Source organism: Cupressus sempervirens, chromosome 3 (assembly GCF_028749045.1).
Source record: "Cupressus sempervirens isolate cs-2001-9-10 chromosome 3, ASM2874904v1, whole genome shotgun sequence".
NCBI lineage: Eukaryota > Viridiplantae > Streptophyta > Pinopsida > Cupressales > Cupressaceae > Cupressus > Cupressus sempervirens.
The window spans coordinates 628,061,008-628,082,939 of NC_143120.1; the positions used below are offsets into that span (position 1 = coordinate 628,061,008).

The 21,932-nt window shown below is 33.5% G+C and overlaps 3 protein-coding genes across 3 annotated transcripts; all 3 read left to right on the plus strand.

Annotated features, from left to right (window-relative positions):
* The first annotated feature begins 331 nt into the window (after positions 1 to 331).
* LOC149568250 (pleiotropic drug resistance protein TUR2-like) lies at positions 332 to 4,804 on the plus strand. Its single transcript, XM_089816701.1, has 12 exons — positions 332 to 651; positions 745 to 865; positions 2,590 to 2,640; positions 2,741 to 2,829; positions 2,920 to 3,004; positions 3,225 to 3,384; positions 3,467 to 3,543; positions 3,650 to 3,703; positions 3,795 to 3,885; positions 3,989 to 4,290; positions 4,509 to 4,690; positions 4,786 to 4,804. Exons 1-12 carry the CDS (start codon positions 332 to 334, stop codon positions 4,802 to 4,804), a joined length of 1,551 nt encoding a protein of 516 aa, XP_089672827.1.
* A 43-nt stretch (positions 4,805 to 4,847) lies between these two features.
* On the plus strand, positions 4,848 to 10,675 carry LOC149568251 (ABC transporter G family member 36-like). The gene is made up of 14 exons (XM_089821241.1): positions 4,848 to 5,205; positions 5,984 to 6,144; positions 6,261 to 6,364; positions 6,465 to 6,624; positions 6,723 to 6,851; positions 7,393 to 7,556; positions 7,667 to 7,999; positions 8,104 to 8,394; positions 8,559 to 8,642; positions 8,740 to 8,873; positions 8,997 to 9,224; positions 9,537 to 9,708; positions 9,800 to 10,054; positions 10,190 to 10,675. The coding sequence occupies exons 1-14, from the start codon at positions 4,973 to 4,975 to the stop codon at positions 10,454 to 10,456; spliced, it is 2,715 nt and encodes a 904-aa protein (XP_089677367.1). The 5' UTR covers positions 4,848 to 4,972; the 3' UTR covers positions 10,457 to 10,675.
* A 10,463-nt stretch (positions 10,676 to 21,138) lies between these two features.
* Positions 21,139 to 21,723, plus strand: LOC149568252 (ABC transporter G family member 53-like). The gene is made up of 2 exons (XM_089817534.1): positions 21,139 to 21,236; positions 21,371 to 21,723. Exons 1-2 carry the CDS (start codon positions 21,147 to 21,149, stop codon positions 21,635 to 21,637), a joined length of 357 nt encoding a protein of 118 aa, XP_089673660.1. The 5' UTR covers positions 21,139 to 21,146; the 3' UTR covers positions 21,638 to 21,723.
* Positions 21,724 to 21,932: the final 209 nt, after the last annotated feature.

The following is a 21,932-nucleotide window of genomic DNA, read 5'->3' on the forward strand; positions in this document are numbered from 1 at the left end:
TTTTAGGCTTTGAATTAGGGGGAAATTTTTCATTTAAAAGTAGCGGAGTTTCGCTTTGCGAAATTTTTGGAAGATTTTCTGCATCCATTGGCTCTAAATCAGGGCGAAAATTTTCATTTAAAAGGATCGGAGTTTCGTTTTGCGAAAATTTCGTGAAGAATTTAAGTATTCATTGCCTCTAAATCAGGGCGAGAAATCTCAGATACAGCGATCGGTTATTTGCTTTGCGTATTCGCGCAAGAATTTATGTATTCATTGCCTATAAATCAGGGTGCAAATTGTCAGAGAAAGCTACCAGATTTTCGAAGGAAGGAGGAAAAGCGGGTGAAAGATGGCAGTTCCAGTGGATTTAGAAGGCGGATCGTGGAAAGAAGAAGACAATGTGTTGTCCAGATCTTTCCGCTACGGCGAGGGGGCAGCGGAGGAGGAAGCCGCCCTCAAATGGGCTGCTCTCGAAAAGCTGCCGACTTATGACCGCCTGCGGAGCTCCCTTCTCCGCCATGTCGGCTCCACCGGTACCCTCCGATATCAGAATGTTGATGTTACTACATTAAACAATAAAACTCGCGGCGAATTCATCCAGAGGCTCTTGCAGGTCACTGAGGTCGACAATGAGCAGTTTTTGTTGAAGCTCAAGGAAAGACTTACCAGGTTACAATTTTTTTCTTTTCTGTTTTTTTTCTTGCTTTGAATGAAGATTCAGTAGAGTAGATGAATGATAAATAGCTAATATGGATTTTACAGGGTGGGGATTGTGATGCCTACAATAGAAGTTCGGTTTGAGAATTTGAATATCACTGGGGAAGCCTATGTCGGAAAGAGAGCTCTTCCCACGCTTGTCAATTCCACCATTAATACAATCCAGGTATGCCCAAATTCTGTCCTGCCAAGGGTTTTTTCTGCCTTTTTGAGATCGGATTAATAGGTTACAAAGTGTATGCTTCTAAATTTGGATTAGGGAAAAAATTTTAAGGAGTTATGATAAATTTCAATGCATTTTAAACGGCAGGAATACCAGCCTGCAATAGCTTTTAGTTTTTTTCTTTAGGAATTGAATATGCAAACCCTGATACATATTAGGGCTCATCTGAAGAGTATAGATTAGATATAAAATTAGCAAACTGGGTAGTATTCAATCCGTCTTGGCTGCATATACACTGGTATTATCTATCTTGTGAAGTTTCATCTAGTAGTTACCACAGAATTTTACTTAAGCTAAGGAAAATCTTGCTAAGCTGCATAAAAACCTATGAAGTATGAACGAGGAACTCATGTTTACAGCTTACTTGGTTTTCATGGTGGAAACCTTAATGCACCAGTCGAGAACACTCCCTTCACTGTGAATATGGAAGAAACGAAGCTTCCATCTTAAGATTTCTTAATTATACATAATTTAGGGCTTAATTATCCTATAGACTACATAAGGATCAGTCTAAAACAAATAAATAAATAGATTAGCGAAACATGCCAAACTCTGAGTATAATGCCCACATTACATAAACATAATAATAATAATAATAATTTAATAAATGTTTAATGCATAGGCATAATTAATCAAAAAGTCGGTATTAATTTTGGAAAAGTGGGTTTAAAACTAACCAATAAATAATTATATAATTATTAAACATATTGAATATATAAATTATTTAAAGGACATGTTATCTATGATCAATTATATAATACCATTCTAGCTTTGGAGATCTAATGGAAGAAGAGAAGGTAAATAGGAGAATAATGGAGTTAATATAAGCCATAATTTTGAAACAATAATATTATTCCATTTTTATAATAGAAATTTAATTTGTATAATGATATTTTAATGTTGAAATTTATATTGAAGCGATATTTTTGTAATAAGAATGGTATTTATAAATATTTTAGCTATAGTTAGATTTCTTTTTTCGTTTTGAATAGATACTTTGAAATACAAAATTGTAGAAACATCTATGTAAAAAAAGTACTCTTATTAAAATATTGTTTTAATATAAAACATTGTTTAATTTAAATATTAAGAATAGTTCAGGTATAAGAAAATCATTTTATTCATTTATTATAGTAAAAACATATGGTAATAAGTTAAATAGAGATCACTATTAATGAAAAATATATAGATCACACATATATTGTTCAAATTTAAACATTTTTAGAGCTCTTATTAGAGGCCATATACCTAACTAGCAAATCTAGAACTCTTATTTGCTTTGAACTTGTTTGTCCCTTTTATTTTATTTGGATGATTTATTTTGTGAAAATGTTTACTAGTTCTAATTATGTGAGTTGTATATTTCCATTAGTTATAAGTATGCAACTATTAATTTTTAGTTTTTATGTTCAAAATTTTTACACTTATTCCTAAATTGACACTACAACATATCTATTATAATAATTTGAAAGAGATTTTTAAAATTGAGGAAGATTAAAGTGTGAACATCTTTGACAAATTTTTAAATTGAAGTTCAAATTAAGACATATAATGCTTACCAACAACAACAAAAATCACTATCATTTAATAAAAAATTTAATGAAAAAAAAGACTTCTTTAATATTTTATTTAAGCTTGACAAATTATATTTGATTTCTTTACACTAGATTCTGAGGAACAAAGGGGTCTGGGACCTGTATCTGATGGTAGCTTGTCTGGTTAGAGGACTTCGTGGACATCCTCTTGCAGGAGGATTATAATGTAATAGAATTTAAGATATTCTCAATTAACTACATTGCAATCGATGTTGTTGTGCAGGGTGTTCTCGACTATCTACGCATATTTCGTTCGAAAAGGACAACTTTAACTATTCTTCATGATGTAAGTGGCATCATAAAGCCTTCACGGTGAGTTCATCGTCTTTGAAATTGAAGATGTGCAAAGTGTAGAATCGTGACACTTGTTTATCTCTTATAATCTTTCATTGATCTCTTCAGGATGACACTTCTTCTGGGTCCACCTGGTGCTGGTAAAACTACGTTGCTAACAACTTTGGCTGGAGAACCTGACCGCAGTTGCAAAGTGAGTAAATTTCTATATATTTATATAGGTCAGAGAAAGGATTTGTTCTATAGAGGGATGGTTGTGAATTTCTGTCAGTATGTGTGGATGCATTTGTTGTCAATAATTAGTCCTCCCCACCTAAGTCAGTATTGGTCAACCATGAAATATCTTATAAAGCAAATATTAAGGAGATTGCATGTATTTTCAGATATTTATAACACTAGCTTTCTCTTTACAGATTGGTGGCAACGTTACCTACAATGGACACTCGTTAACAGAATTCGTGCCGCAAAGAAGTTCTGTTTACATTAGCCAGCATGATTTGCATTTTGCAGAAATGACTGTGAGGGAAACGCTTGATTTTTCTGGCCAGTGCCAAGGAGTTGGGTCAAGATATGGTGAGTGCTTCTGCAGAAATTACTCACAATTGTATTGTCTTATCATTTCTGTAACCATATTGAATATACGTGGTTCTCACAGATCTCCTGCAAGAACTTTCTAGACGTGAGAAGCAGGCAAACATCAAACCAGATCTAGATGTTGACATCTTTATGAAGGTAGATGTTGGTACCAAACATATACTTTTGATTAAGAGTTCCTAATGAACTGATCTGCTCTCTAATTTATGCCAAGTTTGACATTTGATCTGTGTAACGGTTACAGGAAACTGCAATTGAAGGCCAGAAGACCAGCCTTGTCACAGATTATGTGTTAAAGGTTGGATTTCAGTAGTCCCATGTTAGGTAGTACAAATGCTTAATAAGATTCGGATTTTAAAGATTATAATAGTACCCTTGATTTGTTTCAGCTTCTAGGACTGGACATCTGCGCTGATATAATAGTAGGAGATCAAATGCGTCGTGGAATCTCTGGAGGTCAGAAGAAGAGAGTCACCACAGGTGTGTTTTACAAGGAAAGTTCCTTAGAAGTTTTGAAACATCGAAAGTTGAAATTATATCACTAAAAGATGCAATTTTTGTGTTTGTTATTAAATATTTACAGGGGAAATGCTAGTTGCTCGTCCCAAAGCTTTGTTTATGGATGAAATTTCAACAGGATTGGACAGCGCTACAACATACCAAATTATCAAGTGTTTGCGCCAACTTGTCCATGTTCTTGATGGCACAATGTTGATTTCTCTACTACAGCCTGCTCCTGAAACATATGAACTATTTGATGACATCATCTTATTGTCTGAAGGAGAGATTGTTTATCAAGGACCTCGAGAACGTGTGCTTGAATTTTTCGATTCCATGGGTTTCAAATGCCCCGACAGGAAAGGAGTAGCTGATTTCTTGCAGGAAGTAAGTGTGGGATCCTTCATTTAGTAGAGCCTGCTGAATTTTAGGTGCCAATTGATTTCACATCACAAAGATTCAGTCCATTTTCTCACATGATATATCCATTTTAGGTGCCAATTGGTACCAAAGTGATCAAGTACTATGTACAATGCAACTGCTAACGGATGAAATTCTTAATAGTATCAAATTTATTAACCATGCTTTTGGTTTTACTTGAACAGGTAACCTCAAGAAAGGACCAAAGGCAATATTGGGCCCGTACAAATCAACCGTATCGCTACATACCTGTCGAGGAATTTGCAGAGGCCTTCCGCTCATTTCATGTTGGTAAGAGTCTTATCGAAGAGTTGTCACATCCATATGACAAAACAAAGAACCATGTTGCCGCCCTTACATCTACCAAGTATGGTGTTAGTAGAATGAACATGCTCAAAGCTTGCTACTCTAGAGAAGTGCTCCTTATGAAGAGAAACTCTTTTGTTTACATATTCAAAACAGGACAGGTGAATCTCCATAATCCCAAATTTGAAGAACTTAAGCATTTCTCTTATTAAACTTTGTGAAAGAAAGGAGAATAAATTCTAACAAACAAGTATCGCAGATTATAGTTGTAGCGGCAATCACCACAACAATATTTTTGCGCACAGAAATGCACTAACGGACCATTACTGATGGAAATCTCTACATGGGTGCCCTGTTCTTTGGTTTAATCCATATGATGTTCAATGGCATACCAGAAATGGCAATGACAGTTGTCCGACTTCCAATTTTCTACAAACAAAGAGACCAACTATTATATCCAGCTTGGGCATATTCGATACCAAACTGGATAGTGAAGATCCCATTTTCTCTGGTAGAAGCAGTGATATGGGTTTTCATTACATACTATACTATTGGTTTTGCACCAGAGGCTGATAGGTAAGTCTTGTATTTCTCTATTTCTATTGCATAGACAATGGTGATGTGTAGAAAGACAACTGTTCCACTTACAATAGTTTGTATGGTAACGTTATAATGAAAAATATAACAATTAACTACAAGCATATTCAAGCATATATTTAAGGTCCTAACATTTAATGACATCTCCACTCAAATCATAGCAACCTAAAAGGTTTTAACTACAACAGTAACTACTCTCAAATCATGGGTTTGCTTACACTTCAAACTACATTCCTGGTGTGAAATCAAGACAACAACCCCTTACCGTAAGAAAATTCTCTAATTAATAGATGAAATTTAATTTCTTTATTCTTTCACAGAATTAATAAACAATGAATGCTAAATGATTCATTTCTACCCATAATGCAAACACTCTTCATTCTAGATAAAATATTGAAAGTTGGCTGCACATTATCTAGTATTTTCAACGTTGTTTTACAATGATAAATAGATCTAGTATACGACTCTTTACATGTGCTATATATCCTGTAAACTAGTTCGCAAACAATCATTTCTAGAAATGCTGATCAAATCATATTCTAAAGAAGCCACATTTTATAACGTGCTGATGCGTTAAGCTTATCTAATGTTACTTTTCCTTTGTGAAAAATGGCCTTAGATGTCAGAAATTTGACCATTATACTTTGTAGTGTATAATCTGACCGATATACTTTGCTTTGTATGGGACAAAATAATAATCAAAGAAGCATTGCAACAGGCTGTGCTCATTTTGAGAGATCCTTTCTTTTGTTCGCAGATGCTTTAAGCAAGTCTTTCTCCTCTTTTGGTTGCATCAAATGGGAATGGGACTTTTCAAGTTCGTGGGATCATTGGGTCGAAACATGATCGTCTCACAAACTTTTGGAGCATTTGCTAATCTTGTCGTGTTCCTCCTTGGAGGATTTGTGGTTTCCCGAGGTATATAGTCTCCTGATTTCTAAAAACCTTATTATTTACATTGAAGGAAATAACTTTCATGAACATTTTAGTTATGATAGAAAATTTTGAAATGAGCATTTATTATGTTGAAACAGTCGACGTACCCAGCTGGTGGATTTGGGCATATTGGTGTTCTCCATTGTCTTACAGCCAAAATGCCCTTGCTGTCAATGAATTTCTAGCTCCTAGATGGAACAAAGTAAGTGAATTTGCCTTTATTTAAAAGGATCATTGTATATCAAGAGTGGACAATCATACTAAACATTTCATTTCATCTCATATATATTACTTGTATGTAGCCAAGCAGTACTACCTCAAACAAGACATTGGGACATGAAATAATAGAAGCTCGTGGATTAATTGCCGAAGCTAGATTATATTGGATTGGTGTTGGAGCACTAATTGGGTTCTGTATAATCTTTAATATTTTATTTACCTTGGCTCTAGCATACCTCAATCGTGAGTCTTGGATTTTGTTAAGATTTAATTATCTTTTTCTTATTTCCCTTTTAATTTACATCTACAGCGGGCTCTAACAGAATCTTATTAATAAACAGCGTTGAGCAAATCACAAGCTGTACTATCTGAGGATATTATTGAAGAGAAACAGGTAAACAGAACTGGAGAAAGCAACCATGGAGAACAACTTGAGTCTGTTGATTTGACATCGGTGGTAAAATCCAGAGGTATGTCATGATCTCCACTCAAAATCTTTACTGCATGTGAAGTTCGAGTCTGCTCAAAAACAAGTTCCTCATTTTAGACAGACTTAAAATTAAAATTTAGAAAGGTAACTAGATAAGCTAGAGCTTTCTTGAAAGCCTTTTGCATACTTATGGATGTGTTAACCTGCCACTGGAAAAGATACGAATGTCTTATTCAACACTTCGAAAGAAACATATATTTCATGTTGAAAATGCAATTATCAATTCTGAACGTAGCAATTGAAGGTGGTTGAATGTTAAAATATAAATTGTGCACCTCGTATAAGATAACATTGTAACTAAAAATTATTAGAGAGAGGCCAATGAACGTGTGTTAATTTGTGGATGAAAACTTGAAAATTTTCAGTTTCTCAAATAAAATTTCTAGAAATTGATTGACAAATAGATCAAAGAGATTGTAACATGTTGAAACCCCACGATCATAAACACTACTTATAATTTCAACTGTTATGATATGAAAAAGTTAGCATTATTCATTCACAGAATGTAGAATATCTTTCAGGCCATGCAGATTTGTCAAAGAGAAGAGAAAGTCTAACTTCAAGCCATGATAGAGAACTGACTGATATTCAGCACTCGGTATTTCAGAAAAAAGGAATGGTCCTTCCTTTCCAACCATTATCAATTGCTTTTGAAAACATCAACTACTATGTTGACATGCCACAGGTGAGTGCAGTTAGACTTTCGTCGATCAAATTTAATTAATTGGCGATAATTTTGACATTCCCAGCTTTTATCAAATTTAATTATGGAATTAATAAATGGTATTGCGTTAGGAGATGAAAAATGAAGGTGTGGGTCAAGACAGGTTAAAACTCCTTTCCAACATAAGTGGATCCTTCAGGCCAGGGATGCTTACAGCCTTGGTTGGAGTTAGTGGAGCTGGAAAAACCACATTGATGGATGTCTTGGCGGGAAGAAAAACAGGAGGATACATTGAAGGAAATATATGCATATCTGGGTACCCTAAAAAACAGGAAACGTTCGCCCGCATCTCAGGATACTGTGAACAAAACGATATTCACTCTCCTAATCTCACAGTATATGAATCACTCGAGTACTCTGCATGGCTTCGACTTGCACAAGATGTTGATGAGAGAACTAGAACGGTGGGATTTTGAGCTCTACTCTTTGCATATGTACTTTCAATAGGTGCTCTTTTTGTGATGAAACTAAATGCTTTTCTCGGTGATTTCTCTTTTAATGACTACAGATGTTTGTACAAGAAGTGATGGAACTTGTGGAGCTTACTTCACAAAGGAATGCTCTGGTAGGGCTTCCTGGGCTAACGGGTCTTTCTACAGAACAAAGGAAAAGGCTTACCATAGCAGTGGAACTTGTTGCTAACCCATCCATAATTTTCATGGACGAGCCAACTTCGGGATTGGATGCTCGAGCTGCAGCTATAGTCATGCGGACTGTACGCAACACAGTTGATACTGGTCGTACAGTTGTTTGTACTATCCACCAACCTAGCATTGATATTTTTGAAGCTTTTGATGAGGTAAATTTAAACACTTTCATGAATTGAGTACTGTGAGTCATATAATTGTGTCATTTTGGATGAAAGAAGCTAAGTATTGTTGCGCTTCCAAATTGGGAACAGGGAAGCCCCCGCAGATGCTAACCAATGCTTAATGTTAACTTGTTTGGATTTCTGACTTGCAGCTTCTGCTCATGAAAAGAGGTGGCCAAGTGATCTACGCAGGACCGTTGGGTCGGCATTCTCATAAACTCGTTGAATATTTTGAGGTACTGTTGGTGTTTGTTCACTTCATGGCATTTGTTCACTTTCTATTTGTTGCCAACAGAAAGAGTAATGATTTATATTTTTTGTGTGACTAATTAGGCTGTTGAAGGTGTTCCACCAATTAAAGAAGGCTATAATCCAGCAACATGGGTGCTTGAAGTAACCTCTATATCTACTGAGGAAAGTCTTGGGGTAGACTTCGCAAATATATACAGACAATCTGCACTCTATGAGTATGTACATAATGATTGGAAGTTCCTTTAGAAGGAAATTTTCTCACCCATATATCACTAATAAGTCCTCATAAAAAGTGAAAAATTGTCATGTAATTGCTAACATCATTTTCTATTTTTTAGATTCAATCAATCCCTAATTAAAGAACTAAGCAGCCCTGCTCCAGACTCGAAGGATCTAAATTATCCAACAAAGTATGCACAGTCTTTCACAGTTCAATGCATGGCATGCTTATGGAAGCAGTCTATGTCTTACTGGCGAAATCCGCACTATGTTGTTGTGAGGTTTTTCTTTAGCACAGTGGTTGCACTGATATTTGGGACGATATTTTGGGACCTCGGGACAAAGAGGTTGGTTTTTCTCTTGACTGGTATAAAAGATTTGCTTTGCTCAAATAGAACCCACCTGAGTTGAGTTCTACAAATTTCCAGCAATTTCTTAGTGTTTGCCCACTAAACTAGAACATGTTCCGAAACAGCAGTCACCTGTTATACCAACAAATTACATCGACAAAAAAAAAATTAGATTTTTAAGTTACGCTACAATATTTTCCATGGGAAGATTCTACTAAAATATAATATTTCTAAAAGCTCTCCAAGGCGTTCTTGAAACTTTATTTCTGTTTTAAGATCTTATAAACAGTTTATTATTTGTTTTGACAGAGGCAATCAACAAGATTTATTTAATATTTTGGGAGCACTTTATTCTTCCGTTCTTTTCATTGGAGTAAGCAACTCATCAAGTGTGCAACCTGTGGTTGATGTCGAACGGACCGTAGTCTATAGAGAAAGAGCTGTTGCGATGTACTCGGAATTCCCTTATGCCTTTGGACAGGTACAGTAAAAGATATTGACATAATTTTATTATATTGTGTTTTCTATGCAACCTCAACTTAACCAAATGACAGTCTCATTTATTCGTGTAGGTGGCAATAGAGTTTCCCTATGTGCTTATGCAGTCCATAATTTACGCTCTCTTGGTCTATTCCATGGTCGCATTTGAGTGGACGGCAATCAAGTTTTTCTGGTTCCTCTTCTTCATGTATTTCACGTTTCTATACTTCACCTTCTTTGGGATGGTGACAGTTGCCATGACTCCAAACTTCTCTGTTGCAGCAATCGTTTCATCTGCATTTTATTCTACATGGAATCTCTTTTGTGGCTTTCTCATTCCTCGGCCTGTAAGCCTATCTCTTTAAGACTTTGAACTACAATTTTTTTTTTTTGGTTCAAGCAATTTTTACTTATTATAGTTAAAAATCTAAAGCAGATTCTAATGTTTAATAATGCAACCAAGCATGTTCTATTTGAAACAGAAAATTCCTGTGTGGTGGAGATGGTACTACTGGCTCACCCCTATTTCTTGGACACTTTATGGTTTGGTTGGATCTCAGTTGGGTGATGTAGATACAGAGTTTGAGACAGCGGATGGAAAGCTAGCGGTGTCGACGTTCATAGAAACTTATTTTGGAATCAGACATGACTTTCTGGGAATTGCAGCATTAGTGATTGTGTGCCTCCCTGTTGGCTTTGCCTCGCTGTTTGGCTGGGCCATCAAGTATCTTAACTTCCAAAAAAGATAGGGATTCCATACAAGCCTGTGTACATGACAATCATCTAGTTTGTTAGATTATATATCTCAAGAATTTGATGGGATTGTCTCATCCAACCATATGTGGGCAAAAAGATTTGCTTCAATTGAGGTCATGTAAAAAAAAAATTGTTGATAGGTCAGTATAACTCAACTTTTTTGTGTCTATGTAACCGTCATTTTATTGTTATACAATATTCAATTTTGTCTATACTTTTTAGTTCTTTTATCTGTTTTTCACCCTTTTCCTTTCGTTGTAATTGCAATGGGTGTCGCCTTACAATCTTAATTAAGAATTTGAACCCCAAAAATTGCCTACAGTGCATGACCATCGTCTTAGTCATGGTGGAAGAGGTGTATGGGAATTTGGATTGCTGTAGTAACATAAAGGAGTTGAGAAGAAAATAAAATGTTACAACGCATCTGTAGCGCCCCACACATTCAAGAGAAGACTAGAAGTGTGCGATACTTGAAGAAGATTTATCTTCTTCTTTGTATCTAGATGGTAGAGGGGAGTACCCAAATCAGAATTCTAATCATTTTCAAAACTTCAGTTATACAAGCATGCACGCTCAACCCCTATCTATATTTTGTTTTATTTGATGTATGTACACTCAGGCTCCATTTTGTTGGCGAAGAGGAATTTGGCTATAAATCTTATTATCTCCTAACCAGGTTTTCAAAAATCTGATTTTGCATTTTTGGAAGATAGTTGAACTGTTTGGTTGCAACAAAAGATGAATATACAAATCCATATTCTTCGTTTGGTTGCCAATTTAGACATTAGAATTGGAATTATTTTCAAATGCACCCGTTGTCAAAAACAGAGAAACCCCACAGCCATCGGCTAAGAACAATGCAAAGGAAATAATGATCTAATTGTAAAAATGTCTCAAGAATGACAAAAAAAATTTAGCCTTGCTTATTCGAAGGGATTTGAAGTTGATGATGAGGGAATAATCCTTGCTCTCCACTGAAAACTTCACTTGCAAGCTATAAAATTTCCATTGTATTTTGTTCATCAGGCTGATCCATTGTCTCAACTAGTCTGTATAGTTGTTGTCGGCATTCAGAATCCATTGTTGTTATCCTTTACAAAGCTATATAGCTAGGTTGTGCAAATTTTAGATACAATTTTGATTTGTTTTTCAACACCTGTTTCCTCAAATCATCCCCTCACAATTAGAATACAATGTGAAGGAATAAGGGAGATGGATTGAAACATTGCAGAGAAACCCAAAGCCACAGTCATCATCAAAGAGAAACTCGCCCAACAAGAAATCGCAAAAAATCACGGACATGACAATTTTATTAAAACACATTCATAAAACACAAAACCTGGTTTTGATTTCGAATTCCACCTTTTTTTTGGAAGATACTTCATCCAATTTTGGCCAAAAAATGGAAGACAAAAGTAAAAACCAAATAATAAATTTAAGCAACCAAATGGGGCATTATGAATAGTGTTTTCATGCATTTAGGGGGGTTTTGGAGCACTTTTATCAAGAAGTGGGAAGAAGTGGGAATGTGGATAAACATAATCAAAATAAACAACTTGAAAAAATGGATAATCAATAATGATTTAAAATTGTGGTTTTACAAAAGATAAAATGGTTGAGTATGTAGAACATTAAGTTACAAGTGTGTTATAATATTAATGTGGAAATGAAGAAGTATTCTATAGAAATATTTTAGGCTGTTATGTAGACTAATCACATGAATCAAAAGAAGGCTCATTATATCATACTTGTTCAACCCAACCTAGAAACATGGTGATAGAGCTTACCTAGGGGTAGCTATTAAAGAGAAAGTCCAGTTGTTAGCATCACAATTGCAAATAGGTTCACATCAGTTCAAATGCAAGACATGTAGATGGAAAAGACCTAAAGAAGGGTGGGAAGAGAGGACTCTCATATTTTATTTAATGACACTTTTCTCATAGAGTTCACCACATATGAAGACATTTGGACTCTATACAAAATCATCTTAAAGATGGAAAATGTACATAATTTATTTGAGAAGAATAAGATCAACCAAACTGCTTGGTGTGAAACTATAACATAAGCTTAGATATGGAAAGAAATAGAGTTAAAAGATTGTGGCCCCATCGTCTCCTTTTCATAAAAATAAAATTATGCATATAGATTCAATTGTTGATGTTTGATTGAGACATTACATTCTGATTCAGGAATCATAATCACCATGAAATGGGAACATGAGCTTGTGAAAGAAAAAGGTTGTATTATCTAGTTTAATTGTACTTCTTGTTGCCTTGGAAAGCTCAACCTGGTACCATTGAAATTGTTAAATTTGTTTGAGGTAGTTTTCAAGGGAAGGGGCAACTACTCAGAATTGGACATTTGAATATATTCAAGACAAGACATGATGAAGAGAGGCTTAGTCATGTTCACTCCATTCAGGACCTATTGCTGCACATTTCTCATGTTTGCTAGTGGTCATGTCTGCATGCCCACTATCCTCGTGGCTATGAGGGTTTCCCAATCATACAATAAGTCCAAGATGCACAATTTAATAGTCAAAGCGGAAGTTAAAATATATAAAAACTATCTCAGGTAAGTTCAAATAAATTTGGTTTACAATATCTGTGATTGGATAAAAGGAAAATGTAAGAAACATTTTGTGCTCATGGCTATTGGAAAAAGGGAAGCAAAAACTAAATTTGATGATGATGTTCTCATAATGGTAAACCATTTTTTGTAGTTCCCATAATTGTCTATCACTTTGTAATAGTGTACAGGCCATTTCATATGATGTTGTGTAAATATTTGGATAAAGTGTTTTTTCTAAGAAATATATATTTATATAAGATAAATTGTGATATTATTATTACATTCTATTGTATAGGTTTAAGTTATATTTGTTGATTTTATGAATAATAGTTTACAAGATTCTTTTATGAAAGTGAATGTCATATAGGTGATGTTCATATAGATGTAACATTGGACCTTACAAAAGATAGTCCATCTTAGTACTACAACTAAAATGCACTTGATCATAGGATTTCTTCCAAGGTGTTGTTTCTATTAGATGGGTAGAGTTTTAAATAAGATCTTGTTAATTTACAGAATATTTTGCTAATCTTTAAAAAAAGTTATTTTATTTAGCCAGTCCCTTATTCTCCCAATTTTGATATTGGTAGCTTAATAAGATATTCACAAGAAGTTAGAGTCAGCAATTTCATCCTCTATTTGTTGAGGCTTTCTAATTTTTAAATTAAAAAATTTATTATTGCGAAGATACTTTAACTATAATAGTGTCGATTTAAAAGTCTTTACTCAATGAATTACTTGATGATTGTAATAAAATAAAATTGGAGAAATGGTCAAAATAATGATAAACAAAATAAAATGAATAAATTTATTAGTTAATCAATGAGAAACAATAATTATGGTGAAGTTCAAAGTTGGATGTAGACTTTAAATATAGATTGAAATTTTGAAATAAAATGTATACCTTGATGTCAACAATGAGAAATATAGAAAATGAGAATTTAAAAAAATCTTGGTAAAAATGCTAAGAAATTTTGAAATGCCTTGGTGTTTTGATATGTACATTAGTGAACAAACAAGAGAACAAGAAATGCTAAGATATAGAGTGGCATTAAGCAAGTCACATGAAATAAATATGCTTAAGGTGTCAAAATATGTATTTACACACTTGATACACATGCCAATGCATTAGCGTCAGTGACACAAATGGAAATCTTAACTATACTTTGGGACAAGACATAAAGGTCATCACAAAACATGAACCATGGCAAAAATATAGGATTCCCAAAATAATTTGCACCTCCTCCAAACCACTTTGCTAAGTCACCCTCCAAATCACATTCAAATATGATAACATAAAGGGTCATGGCTAAAATAAAAAGTTGGAGATAGAAATTGGCCATATATATTTGATTTCAATTTTTGATGTGATTCCAAGTCCATTCTTTTATAACTTTCACCACTAGCTTACAAATCAATAAAGACCAATTGGCTTGCAGACCTTAGGTTTTTGTCTGGTCTTGGAATTTGTTTGAAGTCCAAATCCCCCTTTGAATTTGACCTTAAATTTTCATGTAGCCTTAAAAATTGTTTCCAAACCCAAAACTCTATTTATAATTTGTGAAAATATGTGTACACTATAAAGCTCCATTACTCATTCATGGGTTGTAGACTAATATAAAAGTTTGCGAAGGTTTTTTGTTCTAAATACCTACTTTCACTTAGCACCAACAACTTCCCAAACAAACCATCTACTTTTTTTAGTTATGTGGGCCCACCAAAGATTTCATCCAAACAAGCATTCAATGTCAACCCAATGAGATTGTGAAGAAATAAGGTAAAAGTACATGATTGTATCACATTTTTATAAAGGAAATGGAAAATACATACAAATTTAAGAGATTTTTGTTTTGAATTTTAAAATGATAAAAATTAGTAAATGCAAAGCTCTTTTTCTTGTGGGTGAGAACTTAAACAATATAGTTTAAGAAAGACATAAGCACATGAGTCATAGAACCATAAAAGTTTTTGGATGGCGATAGGTAGCAAAATACCAAGCAAAAGAAGAATCCACACAAGAACTCTACAAAACCAACTAACCTAAAATATAAAATACCAATACAACCAAATGGTTATTATCATTGTCAATGTCCCATAAATATCAAATTGACATCTCTTCATCAATAATTTGAAGAAGCAATTCGTACCACTCTTGATTTATGATGCAAGAGCATCGATAGTACATCGACAATCAACATCAACCAAAAAGATTTACATTTTATGCTTTGTTAGATCTTTTACTTTAGGTAAACAAATTGTTTGTAATAAGCAAAATATTTTCTTAAATATTTTTGCATGACTTATATTAGACCTATGGTTTTAGTTTTGTGTATTTTTTTTATATTTAATTTGTTCAATGAAACCAAATTTTATTCAAATTTAAATTATTGGTGATTGTGACTAAGTTTAGGAACCACTACGAGTGATGTGGTCTTATAGGGACAACTAATTTCATCATGTTGTAAGAGGTGTTGTAATAAATCTTAATGGAGATTCTAAATTCAAAGTCAAATTTGAACGTTGAGGTAAGTAGTGTTAAGTAACATGGATTGGTTTCTACAAATGTTATTATATTGCCATTGTTATTGATATTTTCCAAATGTAGATACCAATCTCATATAAATATAAGTGGAGACATGTCTCTATGATTAATCATTGTTAGTTAATATATATTAACAATATAAATCACAATATAACATATGTATTATATATATATGTAGTGTATATATCAACATTGCATTTTAAAATTAAATCAATCTGACTATATAGCTATAATCTTAAGACTTCCTCTTAGCTAGGGAGGATTTGTTATGGAACACAATATGCTCTCAAGAATATGGAGATATATCATCTCAAAGTGATATTCCTAGAATGGCATATTTATGAATATCAACATAAATTCATCGACACACACACACACACACACACACACACACACACAAAAGTAAATTTGGACCTCTTTTTTCATGCGCATCTGTTGAAAATGTAACTAGAAAATGTCAAAAATGATTGTTACTAAACTAGAGTCACAATTTTGATGCACAAGATGAGTGTTAATGTATCAATGAAAATATCTATCCAAAATTATTGTCATCATTGTCACATGGCGGTGTCAGACAACTAGTTTGAAACATCAAAATTGTGAAGACCACAAGAGATGCTTCGTCGGGTATTGCACACAATTGATGACAAGCTTCGTCAAACTATCAAAGACTTTGAGATGATTCAACGGGTTAGTTATCGTCTCGACAGTTGGATGCGTTGAAATAAAAACAACTTCTAGAGATGTTTCTGTAGGTTTCTTATATCGTCGACATCGGTAAGTGTCAAAATATCGACACCAGTCATAGTTAAAAAAGAAAAATCTTACCCTTTGACACTAATTGTATTGATTATCGTTGATAGGCCATCAGGGCTCAAGGATTTTTCTATAGAAGTTGTTACTCTCAATCTTTAATTGTTTCTTATATTTGTATGGGCACTCCAATTGATACTAAAAAGTTATGGTAGCTCTCAAGTAATTAAGGAATCATATATGCTAAGAATTTATTTGTAAATGGTGATATATTTCAACTTCAATGTTGTTTGAAGAGTTTCATTTATTGGAATTAGATTTCATAAATTGGTACAAAAATAACAAGTTTTACATTGGTTTTATAACATTATTGTAGAAATTGAAAAGAAAAAAAAAATAGCATCAACTAGAAAAGAAATTTGATTATAATAAATAATACATAGAAGGCACAACAAACAAAACTTTATTTTGAACAAGGGAGGATCATTTATTAATAGTTGATACGATACTTAACAAAATACATGTCTTTTATTGAGTCTACCTACTTCAATTATAGATAGCAGATTGAACACATGTCAAAGGTTGTGAATGAATAATCTACACTAAAGGAACTTGAAGATCATGGATGAAACTGTAGCTAAAACAACCTACGGTGAGTGTAAAAAAAAAGAACAATTTTTGAACAATAGTTCATTAAATTTTATTAACTAATCAAGTTATGGTGGAACTAAGTCTTAAAATCATGATTCTACAGAGCTTATTGCATCTAAAAAATCACATATTATTAAAACTAAAATAAACTAGAAAATTAGCGGTGAAGTGTTGGAGTTATCAATGTAGTGAAATGGTAAAATTGGAGTCAACATCAATTTTCATACTCCTCCTTGATACTAAAAGGATGCACAATCTTATCCCGTAGTGTCAAAAATAATCTTATCGCGTAGAGTTTTTTTTTAATAAAAATCTTACCCTTTGATTTGCATCAGTGGTCTGTAGTTTGGAAGATGCTTCTATCTTCACTTCTATCACTTGTAGCCCCCAATATACCTTTTTAGCATATATTCTATAGAATATAGACTCTTTTATGCACAGAAACTCTATATCAAATCAATGAGAGTTATCAATATTTTCCTATTAGTCTTTCTGACAAATATCAATTGTGTGTCTTAAGTTAGCCATCTTAAACTATTTATAGTGATACTTAGTTCATGCTTGAAACATTCTCCCTGTCATATCTTTGAATAAGAAACTAAAGTCATAGTTTTGTGCTCAAGGGCCAATTTTATGACTGCATTCTTCAAGTCCAACAGTGGCGAGTTGTAACGCCCCGCCAAGGGATCCAAAAGAATTTACCTAAAGTTTCACTAAGTTTGCTAAACATTTTTTTTTATTTTTTTATTTTTTTTATAAGAAAGTATAACATACACATCAAACACATAGTAGCGGAAGCAATAACATGTAATCATCGACAACCATACATCGCAAGTTACATTTCTTAAGGATCCCAAGACGTTGAGTCACATTTAAATTTAATTAAATTCTAAGTCTAACAATTACCACATACATATGAAAGAATAATCAGAAAGTCCAATGTCCATAATATACATTTGTTCCGAATGCCTCTTGGCAAATTAATTCGGAATGCTCAATCATCCACTGTACAAGTCACAGGGTATGAAAGGCTTAAAAGAATATACATATGTAAAAATAGAAATGCATCAACCTCCACGAATCCATGATACAAAGTACAGTAAAAATATATGAAACTATTCACCATACGTGATACATCCATACATCCATAATGATAAAACATCTATCATAAAATCTAACCATCCATCATAATAATCCAAGAACATAGTGAAGGTAAATGCCAACCAAGAAAACTCCAACCACGGCGACTACGGACGGATCTCAATGGTAAGAGTAAAAAGCACTACCACCTGACCGCGTAGAACCTAAATGGTCCACTCCCACCGCGCTGAGGAGATAGTCTCAAGTCCCAAATAGGATAACAAAAACTATAATCATAAATACTCTCTAAGTCCAGGAAATTCTATAAGTATGCTAACTCAAGGGTTCCTAAAAAGATCGACATCTAAACCCAGAGGTACCACAAAGGCACGTAGGAAACATGATATGCAAGCGAGAAAGTGTCATTGCAAAAGTCACGTAGAAGTTACCCGAGCAATCCCTTAGGAATCCCGGGTCCCTACTGATCCTGCGGCCACTAGTATCCTCTCGTACTGATGAGGCATACTATGGAATGCAAGGTTGTAACCAAGCGTTCTCTCTACCCCATCCTAGTCTGTACTAGCACTCAAGGCATGGGAGAGAACATACAATTATCTTGTTAGGTTCATTTTCTCTCATTTAGTGTAAATGTTTTCACTTATTAAAATGACTTACAATGGGTTTCTCAAGGCAGCCTCTTAGGGCTCCGACCCCCATTGCAAGCCATTTCCCGACTCTACACATAGATAACCTACCCTAGGCTCATGAAATCACAAATCAAAGAATCATAATAAATTCACCTCAGTCCTATACAAGCAACTGAAAAACATCATAAAAGATAAGCCACAAAATTTACATCATTTCTTCATGAGCAACAGATAAGCATCAAATAATAATCATATGATCACAATAATTCTCTATCAGCAACTGAAGGCATCAATGATAGATCACAAAATCCAATGGTTCTCCAATGAGCAACCAGAAAGTATCCCAATAGTAAATTACAATACTGATCGAAGACTCCAAAATGGTCAAGTCAACACATGACATCATCAAGAACATAACAAACACTTCAGTCCTCTCAAGCGACCGAAAAGCAATCCAAGTATAACTGATCGAGACTCAAAAATGGTTATCAAATATAACTGATCGAGACTCGAAAATGGTTAAGTTAGGTATCTCAAATACATACACCTCAGCTTCACACAAGGAACTGGAAAGCAATAACAAACAGTAAATACATCCATCATAGAGCATACTATCACATTACCTTGGTTGGTTTGAAAAGATCGAGAACAAATCATCATAACCTCACATTCACAACCCCGGGCCTCTGGTAACAACCTAAACTGGTTAATACTAGAACAACCCCAAAACACAGAGAACACATAGAAAACATCAAAGTCTCACAGATTGGATTTGAAAGTATATTATTGAGTTAAGGTAAGGTTTATGTTCCATTTTAACGTCTATTTCAAGTAACTAAGTTTTCACAATCAGCCCTTACAATTAACCCATTTCTATAACAACTTCCATTAAATCAATAATCCAAATCTACAATTAAATCAAATAATATTCATTATTAATTAGCTTTAATTAAACAAATTTTAATTAAATTAATCAATAATTACTATTCTAATTACTTATTTTAATCCATTCACTAACTGTTAATTTATTAATATTTAACCAAAATTATTAATAAATTAATATTTACAAAAAAAAACTATGTTAAATACATTAATATTTAATTATTAAATATTAATAAAGATTAAAATATTATTAATTAAAATATATTAAAAATTTATTAATTAAAATATATTAAAAATTTATTAATTAAAATATATTAAAAATTTATTAATTAAAATTTTAAATAATAATAAATTTTTTTATAAATAATAAAAATTATATATAAAAATGAAATTTATAAAAAAAAATTATAAACATACATTTTAATAAACCGCCGGCTTTAAGACCGCCTGCGGTTTGCCGCAGTCCTGCGGTCGCAGGGCCTGCGGCGGCAAGTACCCTGTACCTGTCATCGCAGTACCTGCGACACAGGTACTGTCGACTCTGCCAACAGTGGGGGTGGGTACGGGGTAATTCCCTCCCCCCCCACTATAATCATATTTATATATTTATTTTTTAAAATACAAATTTTTTTATAATCAAATTTTTTTTTATTGAAATTTAAATTTGTTTGAAGATATTTATATATATAAATTTATAAATATGTTAAATTAATTCCTCTTTAATATATATATAAATATATTAAAAGAGATTGCCTCCTTTATATTGATAGAGAAAATATAGTCAATCATCTGAACTTCTAATTTAGAATTTCAGTCTTAGATTCAACCCTTCCCATTTAAATCTTATGTATACAGAAGTTTATTGACAAGCATCTGATAAATTCCAATATTGTAATGTTTAAACATTCATCATAGAGAATTCAGATTTACAAACCCCATACACGAAGAAGACAGGAAAGGATAATTGCGTGTTTAATCGATAATCAAAAACACAAGACCCTACCTGATCCTGATGCTATTATGCAATCTCCAGGAACTGTAAGAGAATTCGCTCCTCTCAATAACCTTCCTTTGGAAAAATTTCTTGGTATCAGCCTTCTGAAATTTGCTTTCAAAAGTTGTCTCCCAAAAATTCCCATCCAAATTCGTGTGTCCCAAAAATGAACCCCCAAAGTTGTGATAAGAAGTTTTCTCCTCAAATCGGGGCACTAATTGTGCGTTCACCCGAGAAGACTCTTTGCACAACTCAGTTAACTCCCAAATTAACCTTTATTATCTTTTCTTTTATTTTGCATTCATCTTTCATGCACATTAAGTTGAATTATTAAATAACTTTATTTAATATTCCACTTGACTTCTATTTTAAATTAATTTATTACTTTAATCTCATGTGCACTTCATGAAATTAAAATAACATTATTAATTTCTATTATTTAATCTTTTAATTTATTTCTCATATTTAAACTCATGCTTAGATCATGCGATCTAGAATTCTTAATAATTTTATATCTTTCAACGTTTCTATACTTCACCTTCTTTGGGATGGTGACAGTTGCCATGACTCCAAACTTCTCTGTTGCAGCAATCGTTTCATCTGCATTTTATTCTGCATGGAATCTCTTTTGTGGCTTTCTCATTCCTCGGCCTGTAAGCCTATCTCTTTAAAACTTTGAACTACAATTTTTTTTTTTGGTTCAAGCAATTTTTACTTATTATAGTTAAAAATCTAAAGCAGTTTCTGATGTTTAATAATGCAACCAACCCTGTTCTATTTGAAACAGAAAATTCCTGTGTGGTGGAGATGGTACTACTGGCTCACCCCTATTTCTTGGACACTTTATGGTTTGGTTGGATCTCAGTTGGGTGATGTAGATACAGAGTTTGAGACAGCGGATGGAAAGCTAGCGGTGTCGAAGTTCATAGAAACTTATTTTGGAATCAGACATGACTTTCTGGGAATTGCAGCATTAGTGATTGTGTGCCTCCCTGTTGGCTTTGCCTCGCTGTTTGGCTGGGCCATCAAGTATCTTAACTTCCAAAAAAGATAGGGATTCCATACAAGCCTGTGTACATGACAATCATCTAGTTTGTTAGATTATATATCTCAAGAATTTGATGGGATTGTCTCATCCAACCATATGTGGGCAAAAAGATTTGCTTCAATTGAGGTCATGTAAAAAAAAAATTGTTGATAGGTCAGTATAACTCAACTTTTTTGTGTCTATGTAACCGTCATTTTATTGTTATACAATATTCAATTTTGTCTATACTTTTTAGTTCTTTTATCTGTTTTTCACCCTTTTCCTTTCGCTGTAATTGCAATGGGTGTCGCCTTACAATCTT

Coding starts and splice junctions, on each gene's coding strand:
- LOC149568250 (XM_089816701.1), top strand. CDS start 332: ATGGCAGTTCCAGTGGATTTAGAAGGCGGATCGTGGAAAGAAGAAGAC. Junction 2,641..2,740: donor ATCTGATGGTAGCTTGTCTG/GTTAGAGGACTT, acceptor GTTGTTGTGCAG/GGTGTTCTCGACTATCTACG. Junction 4,291..4,508: donor TAGCTGATTTCTTGCAGGAA/GTAAGTGTGGGA, acceptor TTACTTGAACAG/GTAACCTCAAGAAAGGACCA.
- LOC149568251 (XM_089821241.1), top strand. CDS start 4,973: ATGGGTGCCCTGTTCTTTGGTTTAATCCATATGATGTTCAATGGCATA. Junction 6,365..6,464: donor TAGCTCCTAGATGGAACAAA/GTAAGTGAATTT, acceptor ACTTGTATGTAG/CCAAGCAGTACTACCTCAAA. Junction 9,225..9,536: donor TGGGACCTCGGGACAAAGAG/GTTGGTTTTTCT, acceptor TTGTTTTGACAG/AGGCAATCAACAAGATTTAT.
- LOC149568252 (XM_089817534.1), top strand. CDS start 21,147: ATGACTCCAAACTTCTCTGTTGCAGCAATCGTTTCATCTGCATTTTAT. Junction 21,237..21,370: donor GCTTTCTCATTCCTCGGCCT/GTAAGCCTATCT, acceptor TATTTGAAACAG/AAAATTCCTGTGTGGTGGAG.